General features: G+C 37.6%; 1 protein-coding gene across 1 annotated transcript in view; it reads right to left on the reverse strand.

Moving 5' to 3' along the window:
* Window positions 1-313: 313 nt before the first annotated feature.
* LOC106874263 (protein FAM161B) overlaps window positions 314-19,496 on the reverse strand; it is an 81,152-nt gene continuing 61,969 nt past the window's right edge. The window contains exons 5-6 of the mRNA XM_014921923.3: window positions 18,456-18,780; window positions 314-793 (exon numbers count right to left, since the gene is read on the reverse strand). Coding sequence (XP_014777409.1) covers window positions 768-793; window positions 18,456-18,780 — 351 coding nt within the window. The 3' untranslated portion in view covers window positions 314-767. The remainder of the gene's footprint in view (window positions 794-18,455; window positions 18,781-19,496) is intronic.

Raw genomic sequence — 19,496 nt, forward strand, 5'->3', positions numbered from 1 at the left:
GACAAATACATGGTGCATTTATGGACTTGGTAAGAAAGACATAACTAAAACTGATATAGAAAATATCCTCACTCCAAAACCTGTAAAGGCTCAAGTATTGTTTTCAGTTTAGATATTGATTTATTGCTGAGTATTTTATTTCACATGGCACTTTACAGTAAAAGTGATAGACAGACAGACAGATAGATAGATAGATAGATAGATAGATAGATAGATAGATAGATAGATAGATCAATAGAAAGACAGAAAATGAGAAAGAGAGAGAGAATACAGTAGTTTAAGCCATATATAACAAATGGACAATCGACAAGTGTTAATTCCAACTAACAAGAGTGTCATAGTTTATTATGCTAGCAGAACATTTACATAAGAAACTGTCATTGAGCCAACATAGACAATGACACTTTAGCTGTTTTAGCAGATAAAATCTGTCTGACCTAGAATTCATTTCAAAATGAAATTCAAAATCTTAATTCTGCACACACACACACACACGCATCTACACACAAAACAGTGAAAAAAATGAACAAACAAACTATTTTTTCAATTATTTTCACTTCCAAACAAGATTATTTAATACACAATTAACTAAATTAATTTCTTTGAAATTTGTTACTTTTGTTTTACTTTAAATTTAATACAGCTGGCCGGTTCTAATAAATTTCTCCCTAAAATAATTTATATATTTTCTCTTCAGTTTCTTTTCTTTTTTTTTTTTCTTTTTTTCCTTCTTTTGTTGTTTCTTTCATTTACAAAATTGTCAGCATTCAACTGAGATCACTTGAAAGAGATTCTGAAAGAAATCAAAAAGAAAAAAAGAAAATAATTGAAGATTCTAGTTAATTCTCAATATAATAGTATTAGTGTATGCTTCACTCATCTCTCCTCTACCCATGAGACAAGTGGTTCAATTTCTGCTGATAAAAAGCATAACAAATTCTTCAATATTTTTCTAGCAAATGTTATTGTTTAAATGTATTTATTATTTAAAACATTACATATAGTTATACAAAGCACTCATGTACATGGAGGTAAAATGATGATGATGATGATGATGATGATAACCATGGTGTATAAATATGTGTACATATATGTATATATATATATATATAAATATATATATGTATGTATATGTACACATATGTATATATATATATATATATATATATATATATATATATATATATATATATATATATATACACATACTGAGCTGGTTGTAAGTCCGTTAATCTGCTAATCGTTAATTATCAAAGCTAACATTTTCGTTAAGTTAACTTTGAAAATCATTATTGGACTAATTAACTTCTGTTACATTTAACTTCCGTTAACTCAAGTCCATTAACCCTAAAATTTCATAAAACCAGTGAACATTTAAAAGGCCAAAAAAGCTGATTTTATAGTTTTGGCACTTTTTTAACCCTTTAGTGTTTAAACCAGCCAAAATCTATTGTATCTAATTCTTCTATGAAATCATCATCATCATCGTTTAACGTCTGCCTTCCATGCTAGCATGGGTTGGACGATTTGACTGAGGACTGGTGAAACCGGATGGCAACACCAGGCTCCAATCTAATTTGGCAGAGTTTCTACAGCTGGATGCCCTTCCTAACGCCAACCACTCAGAGAGTGTAGTGGGTGCTTTTACGTGTCACCCGCACGAAAACGGCCACGCTTGAAATGGTGTCTTTTATGTGCCACCCGCACAAGAGCCAGTCCAGGGGCACTGGCAACGATCTCGCTCGAAAACCCTACAAAGGCCAGTCAGGCGGTATATATATATATATATATATATATATATATGTCTGTACGTATTGTCGTCGTCGTTTAACGTCCGCTTTCCATGCTAGCATGGGTTGGACGACCCGACTGAGGACTGGTGAAACCAGATGGCTACACCAGGCTCCAATCTGATTTGACAGTGTTTCTACAGCTGGACACCCCTCCTAAAGCCCACCACTCAGAGAGTGTAGTGGGTGCTTTTACGTGTCACCCGCACGAAGGCCAGTCAGGCAGTACTGGCAAAGGCCACGCTCATCTCGCTCGAGAAACCTCATGTGTCACCCGCACAAGAGACAGCCCAGGGGCACCAGCAACGATCCCGCTCGAAAAATCCCAGAACCCCACACAAGAGCCAGTTCAGCAGCACCGGTAGCGATTTCGCTCGAAGAAATTTCATGTGTCACCAGCACAAGAGCCAGTCCAGGGGCACTGGCAACGATCTCACTCGAAAAATCCCAGAACCCCACACAAGAGCCAGTTCAGCGGCACGGGCAACGATCTCGCTCGAAGAAATTTCATGTGTCACCAGCACAAGAGCCAGTCCAGGGGCACTGGCAACGATCTCGCTCGAAAAACCTCATGTGTCACCCGCACAAGAGACAGCCCAGGGGCACCGGCAACAATCCCGCTCGGAAGATTTCATGTGTCGCCCGCACATGAGCCAATCCAGGGGCACTGGCAACGATCCTGCTCGAAAGACTTCATGTGTCGCCCGCACATGAGCCAGTCCAGGGGCACTGGCAACGATCCCGTCTCGCTCAAGGCATTTCATGTGTCACCCGCACAAGAGCCAGCCCAGGGGCACCGGCAACGATCCCGCCCGAAAGATTCCATGTGTCGCCCGCACACGAGCCAGCCCAGGGGCACCGGCAAGGATCTCGCTCGAAAGACTTCATGTGTCGCCCGCACATGAGCCAGTCCAGGGGCACTGGCAACGATCCCGTCTCGCTCAAGGCATTTCATGTGTCACCCGCACAAGAGCCAGCCCAGGGGCACCGGCAACGATCTCGCTCGAAAAACCTCATGTGACACCCACACAAGAGCCGGCTCAGGGGCACCGGCAACGATCCCGCTCGGAAGATTTCATGTGTCGCCCGCACATGAGCCAATCCAGGGGCACTGGCAACGATCCTGCTCGAAAGACTTCATGTGTCGCCCGCACATGAGCCAGTCCAGGGGCACTGGCAACGATCCCGTCTCGCTCAAGGCATTTCATGTGTCACCCGCACAAGAGCCAGCCCAGGGGCACCAGCAACGATTTCGCTCGAAAAACCTCATGTGACACCCACACAAGAGCCGGCCCAGGGGCACCGGCATCGATCTCGCTCGAAAGATTTCATGTGTCGCCCACACATGAGCCAGTCCAGGGGCACCGGCAACGATCCTGCTAGAAAAACCTCATGTGTCACCCGCACAAGAGTCGGCCCAGGGGCACCGGCAACGATCTCGCTCGAAAGATTTCATGTGTCGCCCACACACGAGCCAGTCCAGGGGCACTGGCAACGATCCCGCTCAAAACATTTCATGTGTCACCCGCACAAGAGCCAGTCCAGGGGCACCGGCAACGATCCTGCTCGAAAAACCTCATGTGTCACCCGCACAAGAGCCGGCCCAGGGGCGTCGCCCGCACATGAGCCATTCCAGGGGCACTGGCAACGAACCCGCTCAAACATTTCACGTGTCACCCGCACAAGAGCCAGTCCAGGGGCACCGGCAACGATCCTGCTCGAAAAACCTCATGTGTCACCCGCACAAGAGTCGGCCCAGGGGCACCGGCAACGATCTCGCTCGAAAGATTTCATGTGTCACCCACACAAGAGCCAGTCCAGGGGCACTGGCAACGATCCCGCTCGAAACATTTCATGTGTCGCCCGCACATGAGCCAGTCCAGGGGCACTGGCAACGATCCCGCTGGAAAGATTTCATGTGTCACCCGCACATGAGCCAGTCTAGGGGCCTTTTAGAAAAATAAATAAATCATGTTAGTGAATTCTTGTAGCTTTGAGATAATGTGAGAGCTTTTCTTCCAGAAAGCACAGAACTGGGAGAAAAGCAAAATTAACTGAGGTGGATGTCAACAGAGAAAATATTGACTTCCATAAAGTGGAAAAAATGAATGGAAAGGAAAAAAGTTGGTAAATATTTCAGTGTGAATGCAAATAGCTATTACATGGTAGAAGGATATGCTAAAAAGAGCAGTCACATCTTCCCTTTCCTGGAAAAAGGAGCCGTTTACACTTGATTTTGATGTCACATTGGTTGAAAGCATGCAAAATAACCTGGAAAAGAAAAGAAGACCTGCAAAACAAACTTCGAGGTCCCCACCACCCCTCCCACCTTTCTTTCCCAGAAAAAAGTGGCTTGCAGCTGGTTTGGAGATCAGATACATTGAATGCACCTGAAAAAACTGTGGAAAAAAATTATTCCACACCAAGGTACAAAATATTTACCAAAAGAATAAAACCTTGTACCGATTATGCATGTATCTTAATTCAAATTAATATACCTCATCTTGAAAAGTGGCAAAATTTTTGTTGGTTGCCATCTGGGATAATTTTAGTAACAAATCAAACAGGTAAGATGCATTAAGAATTTCAATTTTAGTGTCTATCCATAATATTATTGCTTTTACACCTGTTAGTTAAATTTACCTGCCCATAAAAGTCAAATTGACTCTGCAAGATCAGCTAAAATTAAATAACTATAATCTAGTGGTATATAAAGCACCCACTGACAAAATTTTTAATTTGTATGTAAAAAAATTTACAAAGTTACAAGCAAATATTGTGGATACCCCTCTTGACAGATTAATATAAACACTAAAGATGTTGTTAGGTGTTTTTTTTCTTTCACACACACATAACACAACCTCACTCAGTTGGGACTACATGTGTGTTACTTTGACATCATCATTCCATAAAATGTGTTTATGGGGAGAAAAATATTGAAAAATATCAACAGATGTGTGAGTGAGAAAGAAATGAGGAGGGAGGTTTTAGGATGTGCTAGAAACAACAGCCAGATCTTCTTTAAATCACACATTTTCCTCTGAAATGATTAACAATTTTTAAAAATCAAAAATGTTTCTCTTACGGGTTTTAAGTGCGTAGTGAAAAAAAATGGCCAAGTGGGAGTAAAAAAATATATATTTTCAAAATTTTTTTCTTTTTTTCACAAAGAGATGCTTCCCGTCATTCTGAAGACTTTGGTGAAAAACAATGGAAAAAATCCCCATCAAAACAAAAATTCCAACTTATGTGGGCTGTCTGATCTGAAACTCCGTTTTCCAGAAACTCCCCCAGCCCCCTTCCAAAATTTTGCCTACAAATTTCTTTGTAATCATAATCTACACTGTCTGAAAGGTATTTGCATAAAATTTCATTAAAAAATACCGATTTTCCAGAAAGTTATGAGGAGAGGAAATGTCGGGTCCTGTGAATTTTCCGAAACTCCTCTCCCTAACCTCTTAGAAAATGTTTTTCCAACAAATCTTTACATACATTCAATCTACAGGATATAAACGATTATTTCGTGAAAGTTTCGTTAAAACATATCCATTTTCCTGGAAGTTATGAGGCAACAAAGTTGTTGGGGGTATTAAACTGTAGATATGCCTTTTTTCAATAAAAGTTAACTTTAACAGATTAATGTTAACTTCTGTTACGTTTTCAAAGAATTACAGGATTAATGATTAATGAAGTTAACTTTTCGATTAACAGTGCCCACCTATGTGTGTCTATATATATATATATATAATCATCATCATCCTCATCATCATTTTCATCATTTAATATCCATCTTCTATGCTGGCATGAGTTGAACAGTTTACAGGAGCTGGCAACCCAGAGAGCTGCACCACGCACCAGTCATCTGCTTTGGCATGGTTTCTATGATTGAATGCCCTTCCAAACACCAACCACTTTACAGAGGGTACTGGGTATTTTTTACAAGTCAACAGCTCTGGTACCTAGCCAAGTGACATGTGAGACGAAGACTTCTCAGCTGGGAGAGGGAGTGGAACCAAGAGAAGTGGCTTTGTGCTAGGTGGGAGGGTAGAGTATAATAAAGATGTTTTACTATGAAGGAGATACTTGGCTAACCCAGTAGGAAAAAAGGAGAGGGGGGAGATACAATTAGGGAGAGATACAATTAGGGAGAAAAAGAAACAACCAAAGTGAGAGAGAGAGAGAGAGAAAGAAATTGTATTGGAGATACATCGGGGTGGAGAACAGTGGAGGGAGAGTATAAGTGATACAGAGGGGATAGAAGGGGATGTTCCATAAGAGTGTGAGGGGAGATGTTTAGAGAAGTGGAGGAGGTGACTGTAGCAAGTGATGGTGAGAGAAATTTGAGTGGCTGGGAGTGGGGTATGGTAGAAAAGTGAGGACATGGAGAGTGTGAGGATTGGCACATGAGAGAGTGGAGGGGCTTGCAGTGGGTGGTAATCATGGGTGGTGGGAATAAAAGGGGTATTGGGGAGGTGAGTTGTGAGAGAATTTTGGCAGAGGACAGATTATGTGAGTGAGCTGAGGACATGGCTGTAAAGGACATGGCAGTAAAGGACATGCCTGTATGTATAGATGCCCACGATTTTTCTTTACTTGATGTGTCTTCTCAAGCACAGCAAATCACTAGCAGTCTTGGTCCCTAATCATCTACTCTGTGAGGCTCAACATCTGATGAACATTTCTCACCACTTCATCCCACACTCCTGGGAGCTACCTCCTCCGCAGGTTCCCTTCACAATTAGAGATTGTGCATGTACACTGACATTTCACATTCAGCAGAGCATGTTGACTCCATTTCTTTCAAACCTTCACATGTCCTCTGCAGTCACTGCCATGTAACATAGCTGTTTGTACACAGGCACCACACAATCTGCTTTTCACTCTGAGAGAGAGGCCTTTGTTACCAACGAAGGACCTTTGTCACCAACACTGGTTGAAGCTCTCTGAACTTTGCATAGCTGGTTCTTATTCTAATGACACTACACTTTCAGAGCATCCTCCTCCACTGCTAGCTTGGTCACCAAGGTAATGGAAGTTATCTACTACTTCTAAAGATCCACCCCACTCCCACCCACACCAGACATTTGTGGAAGTCTATTTTCTGTACATTCCTGTGTCTAATGTACCTACACATCTGCCACACAAAGACTACTTTCTCTGTTAACCTTGTTACAATATTGTTGCACCTCATATGTGTCCATAGGTTACACTGAGTATATTGTATAGAATTTCAACCTATACCTTTTCTACATATCAAACAGGGCCAACCCCTTGAAAGGATTAGTAATTTGTCTACTTCCTATTTATTGGGACTTTGGTCATTACAAAATTAACTCTAAGACCCTTTGATTCCAGACCTTACTTCCACACCTAAACTTTCTTCTCTAATTCAAGTAGACATTCAGTCATAAGAACAAGGTCATCACTGTAGAGGAGCTCAAAAGGGCAACCAGTCTCACGTGTGTGTGTGTGTGTGTGTGTGTGTACATTCAGGACTTTTAGGCTTCTGTATCAACAATTTGATGATCATTACATAGTTTTGGCTGGGCAAGTTTGATGTGCATGGCATTATTGATTACAAAAACATGAAAATCCTACATAACAAATGGACATGCCTTTTGAAATCAATGCTGCAATGCACAGTGGGGTAGCACAGCTGCAGACATGCATCAATCATTGAATTGTTGATGCAGTGACTTAATCTCCTGAATGCAAGTCTCCATATCTGTATCTAATTCCAGTCATCTATTTCCAATGATACTGAGTTCTACCTATTTTGTCATCGCATGTGGTTAATCTGTGTGTGTGTGCGTTTTCTCTTTTTAATCTTATACATAAATGGCAATTTCTGTCTGTCGATCTGTCAGTTGCCATCTTACTGCCTACCACAGTGAACCAATCTTGACAAAACTTTGCACACATGTTAAACTAACATCCAGTTCAATTATAAACTAATTGAATTTCAATAAAAGTCTATAATGGTCCGCCTAGTGAGTTGGGCTATCATTTGATAAAATGAGAAGGGTGCAAAGAGTATTAGTATGAGGGCAATGTGGTGGCCTAGTGAGTGTGGCTGATATCAGGGAAGAGAAAAACAGGCTTGTGTAAGCAACAAATATAGAGTGGTAGTGGGGTGTTAACGTTAATACAGCTGTCATTTATGGATATACATGTTATACTGCATACATACTTTCGTAAATAATTAGATACGTGCATATATATACACACATGCATGCACATACACATAACTAGCTTTTAAAATGCTGAGGAAGAGAAAGAAAGTGGGGGTGTAAGGAATATGTAGCGTTAAAGTGAGAGGAGATAGGTAGCTTTTCTGCTATCCATTGCAAAAAAACACTCACATACAGATACACACACACACACACATACATATATATATACATACTTACATGCATATGTCTACTATACATCATTTTAAACTTGTGATTACCTGTATATATGTTTATAAATGTGTGTATGTTTGTGTGTGTGTGTGTGTGTGTGTGTGTGTTTGTGTGTGTGTGTGCTTGTGTGTGTGTGTGTGTGTGTGTGTGTGTGTGTGTGTGTGTGTGTGTGTGTGTGACGTCCTATAACTGTCTGTCTCTCTACTTTTGTAGGGTCTTCTCTGGTTCCTGTCACATATTGTGAAATTTTTAAATTACATCAAAATTTTCAAATTTGGTATATTGAAATAATTTTCCATGTTAAATCCAGTTTTGCTATTTATTTGTTCCAGAAAAATTGAAGGAAAATGTTACTGAGGTTTAAAGTTTAATCAGTTTTAGCTAATCAGAAAACAGGATTTGGAAGCTGGCATTTTCTGCATGATAGCTGTCTATCACAAAATGAAAACATTACAAGGAGGAATTCTTATTAAACAAACGAAAGCAAAACAATATGATGACCAAAGTTGTAAGTATTTCTGAAGTTTTAATAAGTTTTCATGAATAAAGTCATGTGAAACAGTTGAACAGATACGTAAATAATTTAAAAAGGAGAAAAGTCCTCAAAGTTTTTTTGCAAAAAACTGCACAAATCTGTCCTGATCAAGAGGCCAATCTGTTGGGGAAGATATGGTCTGACATAGAATAAACAAAACTTTATATAAGACATTCTATTGTAAAAATTGCTCAACAATGACAGGCTATTCAGCTAGTTTGGAATAAATTTTGACTGGCCACCTGCTTGGTAGCAAGGTTGCAAAGGAAAGCATCTTGTTTTGTCAATTATCCTTTAAATATTAAGAAGGTTTTGTAAATTTTTATAGTCTCAGATATTGAGATCGCTTGTAGTGTATGAATTAAGGATCCCAAGTTCAGTCATACTTTGTTTCAAATGGGTTGATATGTATCCTGTTGCTCCAATTATGACAGGTATGAAGCTGAAAGTTTATCTTGGGTATTCGATTTGCAAACTCCTTATAAATGATCCATAGATGTCCTCTTTCTCTTGTCTTCTTCTAAGTACATTGGTGTCCAGAGGGATGCTGATTCCCACAACAGAACAGATCTTTTCCTTGTGGTCTTACACAACAATATTTGGCTGATTGTGTTTTAATGGTGGCTGTTGGAGTTTTCAAGTTCCACCAATAATCTTTTGACCTATAGATTGAATATAATCAACTTCCTCTATAGGTGTTTTCTTTTTGGTTATCCTGTTCCAGACTGTCCAAGCCACTGCATCATGTCTCATGGGAAGATAATATCTGGAAGACATTCTCTCGCAGTTGGCAATAATGTAGTTGATGTCTTCAGTCTTAGTCTTGCATAGCCTACATTTGTTGTCCAGCAATGTTTTCTGCATTTTATGCTGTAGTACTTGGTAGGGATCTTGTATTCTTGAATTACATGAAAGTAGAATTTGAAGGGGGATGTCATAAATTTGTCAGTACTCCATGCCAAACTTTTGACATCATCAGTCCCTTGTACAGTTCGTGTTTTTTCATGCCAAAGTACCCATGTACTATCTACTTGGTAAACTGGTCTATTTTTATATTTTACTCTTCTGATAAACAGATTTTATCAATGCTCCTTGGGGAGAGATCTGTATCAGCTTTTATATAATACTTTCCCTTGAGTTCATTAGCAATCCTAATTATGTTGTTGATTTCATAGTCACAAACTTGAGCAAGATAGTTTATTGGTCTCTTTCTTCTGCTGTAGATGTTGTTTCAATGCCACAATACTGCTTCATATGACATCAATACACATTTGAGACCCCAATCACCCACCTTGTGTGAGAGGTATAGCCTGTATACAACTCCATTAATATTGAAGTTTCCTATAATACTGAACAAGTTACGAATTCAAACATCATTCACATTAAGTTCTTGTGATAACCAATTCAGAAGGCCAAATGTAGGAATGATGACAGACAGTGCAATAAGCTTGTTGTAAGCTGAGAGTTCTGATGCCCATATTCTCTTTATTCTCCTAAAGCATTAATTCCTAGTCCTCTCCTTATTTGTGGGTTCATCATATTTGATATCCTCATCTTGTCCAAGATAACTATAATTGTCACCTGATTGTAGAGGTTGTATTGTGAAGCCATTCATTTTTAGATTTTCAGGAGCAGACACAAGTTTCTCACATTTTATTGTCAAAAATGCACGTTTGGACTCACCAAATTTCATTATGTAAGTAAGTATATTTATAGCAGAATCTGGTGCTTTAACCTGCGTTGAAATATTCTGAAGTTGCAGTCAGTTCATTATGTTACAGAATGATTATATTTATGGGTGTATATACATCCATCTATATTTGTGTGTGTGTGTGTGTGTGTGTGTGTGTGTGTGTGTGTCTTTTGCCAAAGCACTAAGTTATGGGGACATAAACACACCACCACTGGTCGTCAAGCAGTGGTGACAAATACAGGCATGGAGACACACACTTAGATATATACATATATACATATATGATAGGCTTCTTTCAGTTTCTATCCACCCAAACAACTCACAAGATTTTGGTCGGCCTGAGGCTATAGAAGAAGATACTTGCCCAAGGTGCCACACAGTGGGACTGAACCCAGAACCATGTGGTTGAGAAACAAGTTTCTTACTACACAGCCACACCTGCACCTGTGTGTATATATATATATATATTTGTATGTGTATATTATTATCATCATCATCATCATCATCATCGTTTAACGTCTGTTTTCCATGCTGACATGGGTTGGATGGTTTGACTGAGGACTGGAGAGCCAGGTGGCTGTACCAGGCTCCAGTCTGATCTGGCAAGGTTTCTACAGCTGGACGCCCTTCCTAACGCCAACCACTCAGAGAGTGCAGTGGGTGCTTGTTATGTGCCACCGGCACAGGAGCCAGTCAGATGGCATTGGCGTCGACTATGCTTGAATGGTGCTGTTTACGTACAACCAGCACAGGTGCCAGTCAGGCAGCATTGGCATCAGCTACGACTACAATTTCACTTGACTCAACAGGTCTTCTGAAGCACAGCATATTGCCTGATGATTGAAGGATACTTTTAAACAGGCCAGTTATGCGACACTGGCATCGGCCATGGCTACGATCTCACCACTTAAAAGTGGATGTTGCATAAGAACACACAAATACTGAAACATTTACCAAGAGAGAAAAAAACTCTCATATGGTTTTGCAGTGCATAAATTGCACATCATATCAATCGCCAGCAGTAGACAATGACTGCTACTTCCTCTGCCAGGACTACCAGATCATGTGATTTCAGCCTCTTTTGGCCTTGTCAATGGTAGATACCTGAGCATGGGAAATAGCAGTAACTGCTGCACTAGCAATATACATAGAAATACAGAGCCCAATCAGGCTCTGGTCATGAGGATGAGGATGCTGCTGCTGCTGATGATGATGATGATGAGCAGGAGGAGGAGAACAATGTTGATAAGAATGATGATGGCGATGATGGCAGCAACAATAATGATGAAAATGATGGTGGGGGAGGTGATGGTAGTTACAATGATGATGGCAATGATGATGACAATGATGATGAGGAGGAGGAGGAAGAGGGGGAAGAAGAGGAGGAAGATGAGGAGGAAGATGAGGACAATGATGATTGTACTGTAGATTGTTAGTAAACCTCATTAGATACCACCACCACAGCACCATACCCATTATCCCCACCACTACACTAGAAATATCCACTTAGACTATGCACAACACGCACTCTCTCTCTCTCACACACACACACACACACAGAGTAACAAGTTCTGTAATTACCCCCACCCCATTCCCTCTCCCCCATTTTTCAGTTGTAAACTTTTAGTAATCATCAGTATTACAGGATGTATCGCTGGCAGCTGGAATTGACTGAGTATATTTACACAGTTTTCATGAGCTTCAGTGTAGGATTTTTTGTATTCATGCATGCTTATCTGAGTGTGCGGGCGTGTGTGTATGTGTGTGTGTGTGTGTGTGTGTGTGTAGCTGCATGTTTCTGTGTGCGTGTTTGTGTACGCATGTGTGTATGTGTATAGTTGTATGTGCTTGTGCATGTGTGTATTTGCATGTGGTTGAAAGTTTCCGTGTGTTTGTGTATGTTACTGTTATTTGTGTGAATATATGTTTTTGTGTTTGTTTCTGTGTGCATATGTGTATTTGTGTGTGTTTGCATATATTTGTAAATACATTAACACATACATCTGTAGACATACATATATTAAACGCATATACAGGTACACACATACACGTAAACACACTCAGATGCACACACACACACACACACACACACACACACACACTCATACAAATGTTCAGATATACACACTATCACACACACATGTGTACATACACGAACACACACAAATCCAGGCATACCCACTCTCTCTTTCTCTCATGCATACACGCCAATATCATACACACTCACACATACACACTCACACATACACATACTAGAGGTCCCATTTCCTGATGACATGGCAAAGACAGTAATGACACTTCTACTTCTATGAATTTACCAAGGAGAAAATGTGAGAATTAAATACTTTGATAAAATGTGTATTTCATGGTGATATACATACATGTAATTATGTGTTCGTGTGTGTATGTGTGAGTACAGGCACCCAAATACGCAGACACTCACAGAGACACATAGATTCATATATGAATGTATATGTGTGTGTATAAATGTATGTGTGTTTACATATATATATATATATATATATATATATATATTGATAGATAGATAGATAGATATACACACATACATACACACACACACACACACATACACAAGTATATTTTATATATACGTGTGCATATGTGTGTGTGTGTGTGTGTGTATGTATGTACAGACACATGCAAAGACATTTATATACAGATATGTGTATGCATGTGTATATGTATATCTATATTTGTGTGTATGTGTATATATATATATATATATACACACACATATATATATACATACTGGCACACATATATATATACACACGTGTGTGTGTGTGTGTGTCTGTGTATGTGTATGCGTGTAATGGTGGTAAGTGTTGTATTTAAATGAGGAAGTTGAGGTGAGATGGTGAGAAATTAAAGGCAATGAATGATGACAGTGATGACAGTGATTGTGTGATCACTGACATGATACTTGGAGTTGGTTCTCATCACCAAATAGGGTCATGCAGAGATTGGATGATGTCGCCAGTTATTGTTGTTGTTGTTGTTGTTGTTGTTGTTGTAGCAGTGGCAGTGGTGGTAAAGAGGGGAAGGTATAGCTCATGATCTATGTGTTATTTAACCCCAGTTCAACTGTGTACATACTCATGATCAAAGACGTTCCAAATTGTGACCACCACCACCTTCCTAATCATCATCATCAAAATTTAACGTTCATTTTCCCATACCTGCATGGGCTGGATGAGATTTGTTGAGGCAGATTTGTTGAGGCCTGTCATGTCGCCAACCTTCGCCTGTTTCCCCTTGGCTAGACATGTTCTTTTCTAAGAAGACTGGAAATGAACAGCCCCACTTGTAGGATAGTGGTGCTCAACTAAAGGCATATTATCAAGTAAAACAAGTTAATTGTATCAATATACTTTCTAATGTCTAGCTGAAGTATTCCCTGAATACATTGTTAACACAGACATTAACCACCCACTGTGAGTAGAGTGTGAGTATTAGCTCCACTGAGTATGAAGTGTGACTAATTTCACTACTGCATGTGAAGTGTGATTAATATCTCCATTGAGTGAGAAGTGTAACTAATGTCTTCACTGAGTGTGGAGTGTGAGTAATATCTCCAAAGCATATGGTAGAATATCTTCACCATGAGTGGAGTATAGCTATGGTCTGTACAGCGAGTTTTACTCACTGCCAATGTGAAATATGGAAATGATACATCAAAGATGTTCTTCAAGTTTAAAGAATGTTTGCCATACTTGAGCAATAAGACAATTACTGAAACAAAATTTCATATTCATTATCATAAATCGAGTTGCATTGTGGACACAATGTTTTTATGTTCTACCAGAGTGATAGGTGTGTATATATTTGTGTGTCTGTTTGAATTTGGTGTGTAGATAACAATAACCAGTGTGGTGAATGTAGAATGAAAGGTTGGGGGAAAGGATGTAACTCTTTTCTTACCATATTTCTGTTGAAATACATTGCCTTTAATTTCAATTAATTGTGAAAGTAAAGAAGAATTTTGTAAAATAACTTTGTTGTTATTAATCTGTTGTTTGGGATATGATTTAACATGAAGTTTTGATGAAAGGTTTTAATTCATCTTACCTTGAAACAGGAAGTTTGTATCATAAGATCAGTGGTGGTCTCAGGTGGACTGATACGGTAACAGTTAATTAAAGGGATTAGATTGAGGGGTAATTTTTACATATTGGTTTAAATCTTTACAGGCCCCCTGGTACCAATATGATTAATGTCACTAACACTTTGCTTAAACTGTTACAAGCCAACACCAGCACAAAAGACATAAGCAAGGGGAGAGTTCCAAGGAAGCGGTTTTCAGAAGAGGAAGGTCTGTGTGTTGTGATTAATGTGGGGAAAGGGAGCTTGAGAAGTGGATACCACATGAGTAATGAAAAATGGAGGGTCTGATTGGAGGTGGCATGAAACTAGCTAGCTCAGAGAAGGAGATGATGTTTCAGTAGCAGAGACAGGAGACAACATGTCCATGGGCTAAGGTCGGACTGTGTATGGGAGTGACTTTATGCCATGTAAAAGACAAAATAGAACATTGAGTATGTTTAGATGGGATTCACATAACTTTGGTGACTTCAAAGGGGTAGAGTCCATTAAAACATGTGTAAGGAACCCAGAAAAAGAGAAAAAAAAAGGATACAGTTTAATGGTATGTTAGAAGTCATAGAATATTGATGTTGATTATAGTGTATGTGTGTATGCCTGTATGTGTGTATGTGCTTATGTGTACACTGTAGCAGGCAAGTGAGAAGTTCTTAAGTTGTAAAATGTTAGCAGTTGCTCAGTAGTTTTGTATTTTATGACCAGGAAGAGAAAATCTAACTTTATTGTAATGTTGTTCAGAAATAAAATAATTCAGAGATGGAAAACAATAGATAAGTTAACGTAAATATGGTAGTGGACTGGCAGATTCAATGAACCAGCAGACGACAGGTCAGGAAGTATTTAGTTATACTTCTTTACATTCTGCTCCTGAATCTCAACAATATCATCTTTATTTTTCAACATTTTGGGGACAATAAATACAACACCAGTGAAATACTGGGGTTGATATAATGATATGCCTCTTCTTCACAAATCTCAGACTTTGTGTTTATGTTAAATAATCATATATTTAATATCTGAAGTCTCAAAAAGATAACTAGTAACAAATGAGGGTGTGAAAAATATTATATTAGTATATCATCATTAAAACAACACATAAGGGAGATAATTCTAGACATATTTCAGTATAAATCTGAGCTCATAAGCAAAACAACCTTCAGTGTAATGAGACAATTTGTAAAATACTAACAATCCATTGCATATATTTTCTTTATCACACTGCCTATTTCTAGTTATCTCATTTGAATATACATCTTATCTAAACATGTATCTTATTTAAATATGTTCACACTAATTTACTGATTATAAAACACTTGTTGCCTATGAGTCAATGAGAGAGCTTTTGTGTGGTCACTTACCTTTCTAGAAATAACAGCTAAATTTCCTTCAAGTCATAACCTATTCACTTAAATAAATGAAATTGATGTTGGACAATGTAGTCTCTGCTATACATAAAAATGAGATAGTCATGTTCTGGAATGGCTTTGAACATGCATTTACTGACTTGTGGCTAAACAACAATGCTTTCAGTTATCTTATTTATTATTAATATTATTACAAAATATTATTAATTATTATTACTAATACTAATAATTAATAGTTGGCATGCCGGGCAAAATGTTTAGCAGCATTTCATCCATCTTGTCGTTCTGAGTTCAAATTCTGCCAGGTTTGACTTTACCTGTCATCCTTTTGGGATTAATAAAATAAGCACCAGTTGAACACTGGGGTTGAAGTAATCAACTAGTCCCCTCCCTCAAAATTCCAGGCCTTGTGTTTTTAGTGGAAAGGATTATTATTATTATTACGAAGGCGGCAGAATTAAAAGCAATGGCAGAATCGTTTGCACACCAAGCAAAATGTTTAGCAGCATTTTGTCTATCTTTACATTCTGAGTTCAAATTCTGCCAGAATATGATATAAGTACCAGTTGATATAAGTACCAGTTGATATAAGTACCAGTTGATATAAGTACCAGTTACACACTGGGTCGATGTAATTGATTATCCCCCTTCCCCAAAATTTTGGGCCTTCTGCCTATAGTAGAAAGGATTATTACTATTATTACTACTAAGGTGGCAAACTAGCAGAATCATTAGCATGCCTGGTAAGAAGTTTACTTTCCAACCATATGGTTCTGAGTTCAGTCTTCTAATATTGCCTCAGTCCAACCAAAGTCTTATGAGTGGATTTGGCAGGCAGAAACTGAAAATAGCCTGTCGTGTGTATATCTATATATATATATATATATAAATGAGAATTAGGGAAAAGAACCAAGGTTCATGAATTCATCGATGAAAATCCACTGTCACATATAGAAAAATTAATAAGTAAAAGCACATTATTATTAACTCTAGTTCTGAATTTAACATCTAAGTTTTAGTTTGAACTGCAGCAGCTTAGCGATAAGTATCGATTTTAACTTTGTTAAATGACTTTATATCATTGTTTGAAAAAAGAAATATGTATTTTTATATTATTCAATTGATTTTTAATGATAATTTTAGTCGATACCTTTTTTAACACTAAATTAATTAGAAGTAAGAGTATCATCTTAGCCTAAACTAAGACTTCAATTAGATTAGGGTTGAATTTTTTCCATTAATACTGTTTAATATTTCTTTCTATTTTATGCGATAAATAACTAGTCTTTTTATTTAATTTCTTTGATTATACAATATCGTTAATTGTTTTATTATGACTTAAGTTATATAAAGTTTAATCTTTCATTCATATTTTTATTTCTATTCCTTTTCTTTACACAATATTTTCACTAGACTTCTTTTAAATAAACGTTTTTAGTCTAAAATATTCTAGCTTAAACTATTGCATCGTTTAGATATGTACTAATTCTATCTTTATTATTTTAACCTAAAACTTCGTTCAAATTGTATTTTAAACGAAAAATTTGTTAAAGTTGGTTTTTGCATATAATATTCCTGTTAGCTTATATTATAATGGATGTAGGGTTGATTATGGAATGTTTATAATTTTGATATTTTTATTAATATTTTTCTATCTTAATATAATAAGTATTTTATATACATTCATTTGTTATTTATTGTTGGTTGATATATACATTCTTTTATCATTATTTTTGTGGTATTTTGACCTGAAGATTAGTTATATTTTTGAAAAGAATTGATTTTCGATAGTTTTAATCGATTTTAATCGATTTAAATTTTCTTTCTATTTGAAAATTGGTTATGAAACACGTGTAGTCGTTTTATTATCATTATCTTATGATATTTACTTTGTATTATATTATACTTATTTATTGTGCTTTTACTTATTAATTTTTCTATATGTGACAGTGGATTTTCAATGATGAATTCATGAACCTTGGTTCTTTTCCCTAAAACTATATATATATATATATATATATATATATATATATATGTGTGTGTGTGTGTGTGTGTGTGTGTGTGTGTGTGTGTGTGTGTGTATGTGCTTGTGCCTCTCCGAAAGAGAGAGAGGGATATATATATATATATATATATATATACATACATATACACACACACACACACACACATATATATACACATACATACATACACGCATATGTAGGTGTATGTTTGTCCATTACCATCACTTGACAACTGATGCTGGTTTGTTTACGTCTCAATAACTTAGTGTTTCAACAAAAGAGACCAATAGAATAAGTACCAGACTTCATAAGTACTGGTGTTGATTTGTTTCACAAAAAAACCTTTCAAGACAGTGCCCCAAATGGTTGTAGTCAAATGGCTGAAACAATTAAAAGACTACATTAATAGACTACATTATCTAATGTCTCCTTCCTCCTTTTTAGGATGGTACAGTGTGATTTGATAGAGATTTAGGTGCCGTTTCTAGCATATCAGTTGACCAACTACATGCTCTCTCATTGTTCTTTTTTGAAATTGTACCTTGAGAACTGGAATCAGATAGATGTCGGTGACAAAAATCACTATGATGTCCATCTTCCAAATATCTGTTCGCACTGTCATGTTCCTCATTTACACAGTGATGCTTCAGGAAGTCTTCATATTGTGCAACAGAATTACCATGTGCAGGACATCTAGTATATTTTGTTGTGTCCCCTTCAGAACGGAAACCCTTGTCTTCTAAGTCAGGTGATAATGTCCTGTATTTGGTTCTCTCTTTCCGATCCACATCAATGTCATTCTTATCTATACCATACTCTTTTAATGTGTTGTAAAACTTCTGTTCAGCTTTATTCTTAGCATTTTTCTGAAAAATGAGAAGAAAATAGCAAAATTCATAAGTTACATTGAAAATTGTTATTGTTATTTTATATTTGCACAACAAAGAAGAATTCCTAACATTGGCCTACAACAAGTAACCTTAGATGCCAAGAATCTTCCTAAGTATTCTAGCGGTCCCTAGTAATAATGTTTTCTGGAGGTGCAGAATAATGTTTTCTGTAATAATGTTTTCTGTTCAAATCTTTAGGGATAGTTCCCAATGCATCTATAAGTACAAGGATACATTTTACCCACACTTTCCATGGCCTCTGTAATTCAATATCTATGTCCTGGTACTATTTTCTCTATACCTTTCATATTGACTTTCTCATCATTTGGGACTGTAAAATCAGTTATCTGGTACTTTTTTTTTTGTCTACTACTACTAAATCGGGTCTTCTAAGTGGTAAGCTGATAGAATCATTAAAATGTTGGACAAAATGCATAGCAGCTTTTGATCCATCTTTATATTTGAGCTCAAATTCCGCCAAGGTCAGCTTTGCTTTACATCCTTCAGGGTTGATAAAATAAATTGAGCACTGCAGTTGATATAACCAAACTTACCCATTTCCTGTGCCAAAATTTGAAATTATTATTATCGTTACTACTATTACTACTACTAAAATGGCAAGCTGGCAGAATCACTAGCATGCTGGACTAAATGCTTAGCAGCATTTCATCCATCTTTACATTCTGAGTTCA

Source organism: Octopus bimaculoides, chromosome 11, assembly GCF_046866305.1.
Source record: "Octopus bimaculoides isolate indiv1 chromosome 11, ASM4686630v1, whole genome shotgun sequence".
NCBI lineage: Eukaryota > Metazoa > Mollusca > Cephalopoda > Octopoda > Octopodidae > Octopus > Octopus bimaculoides.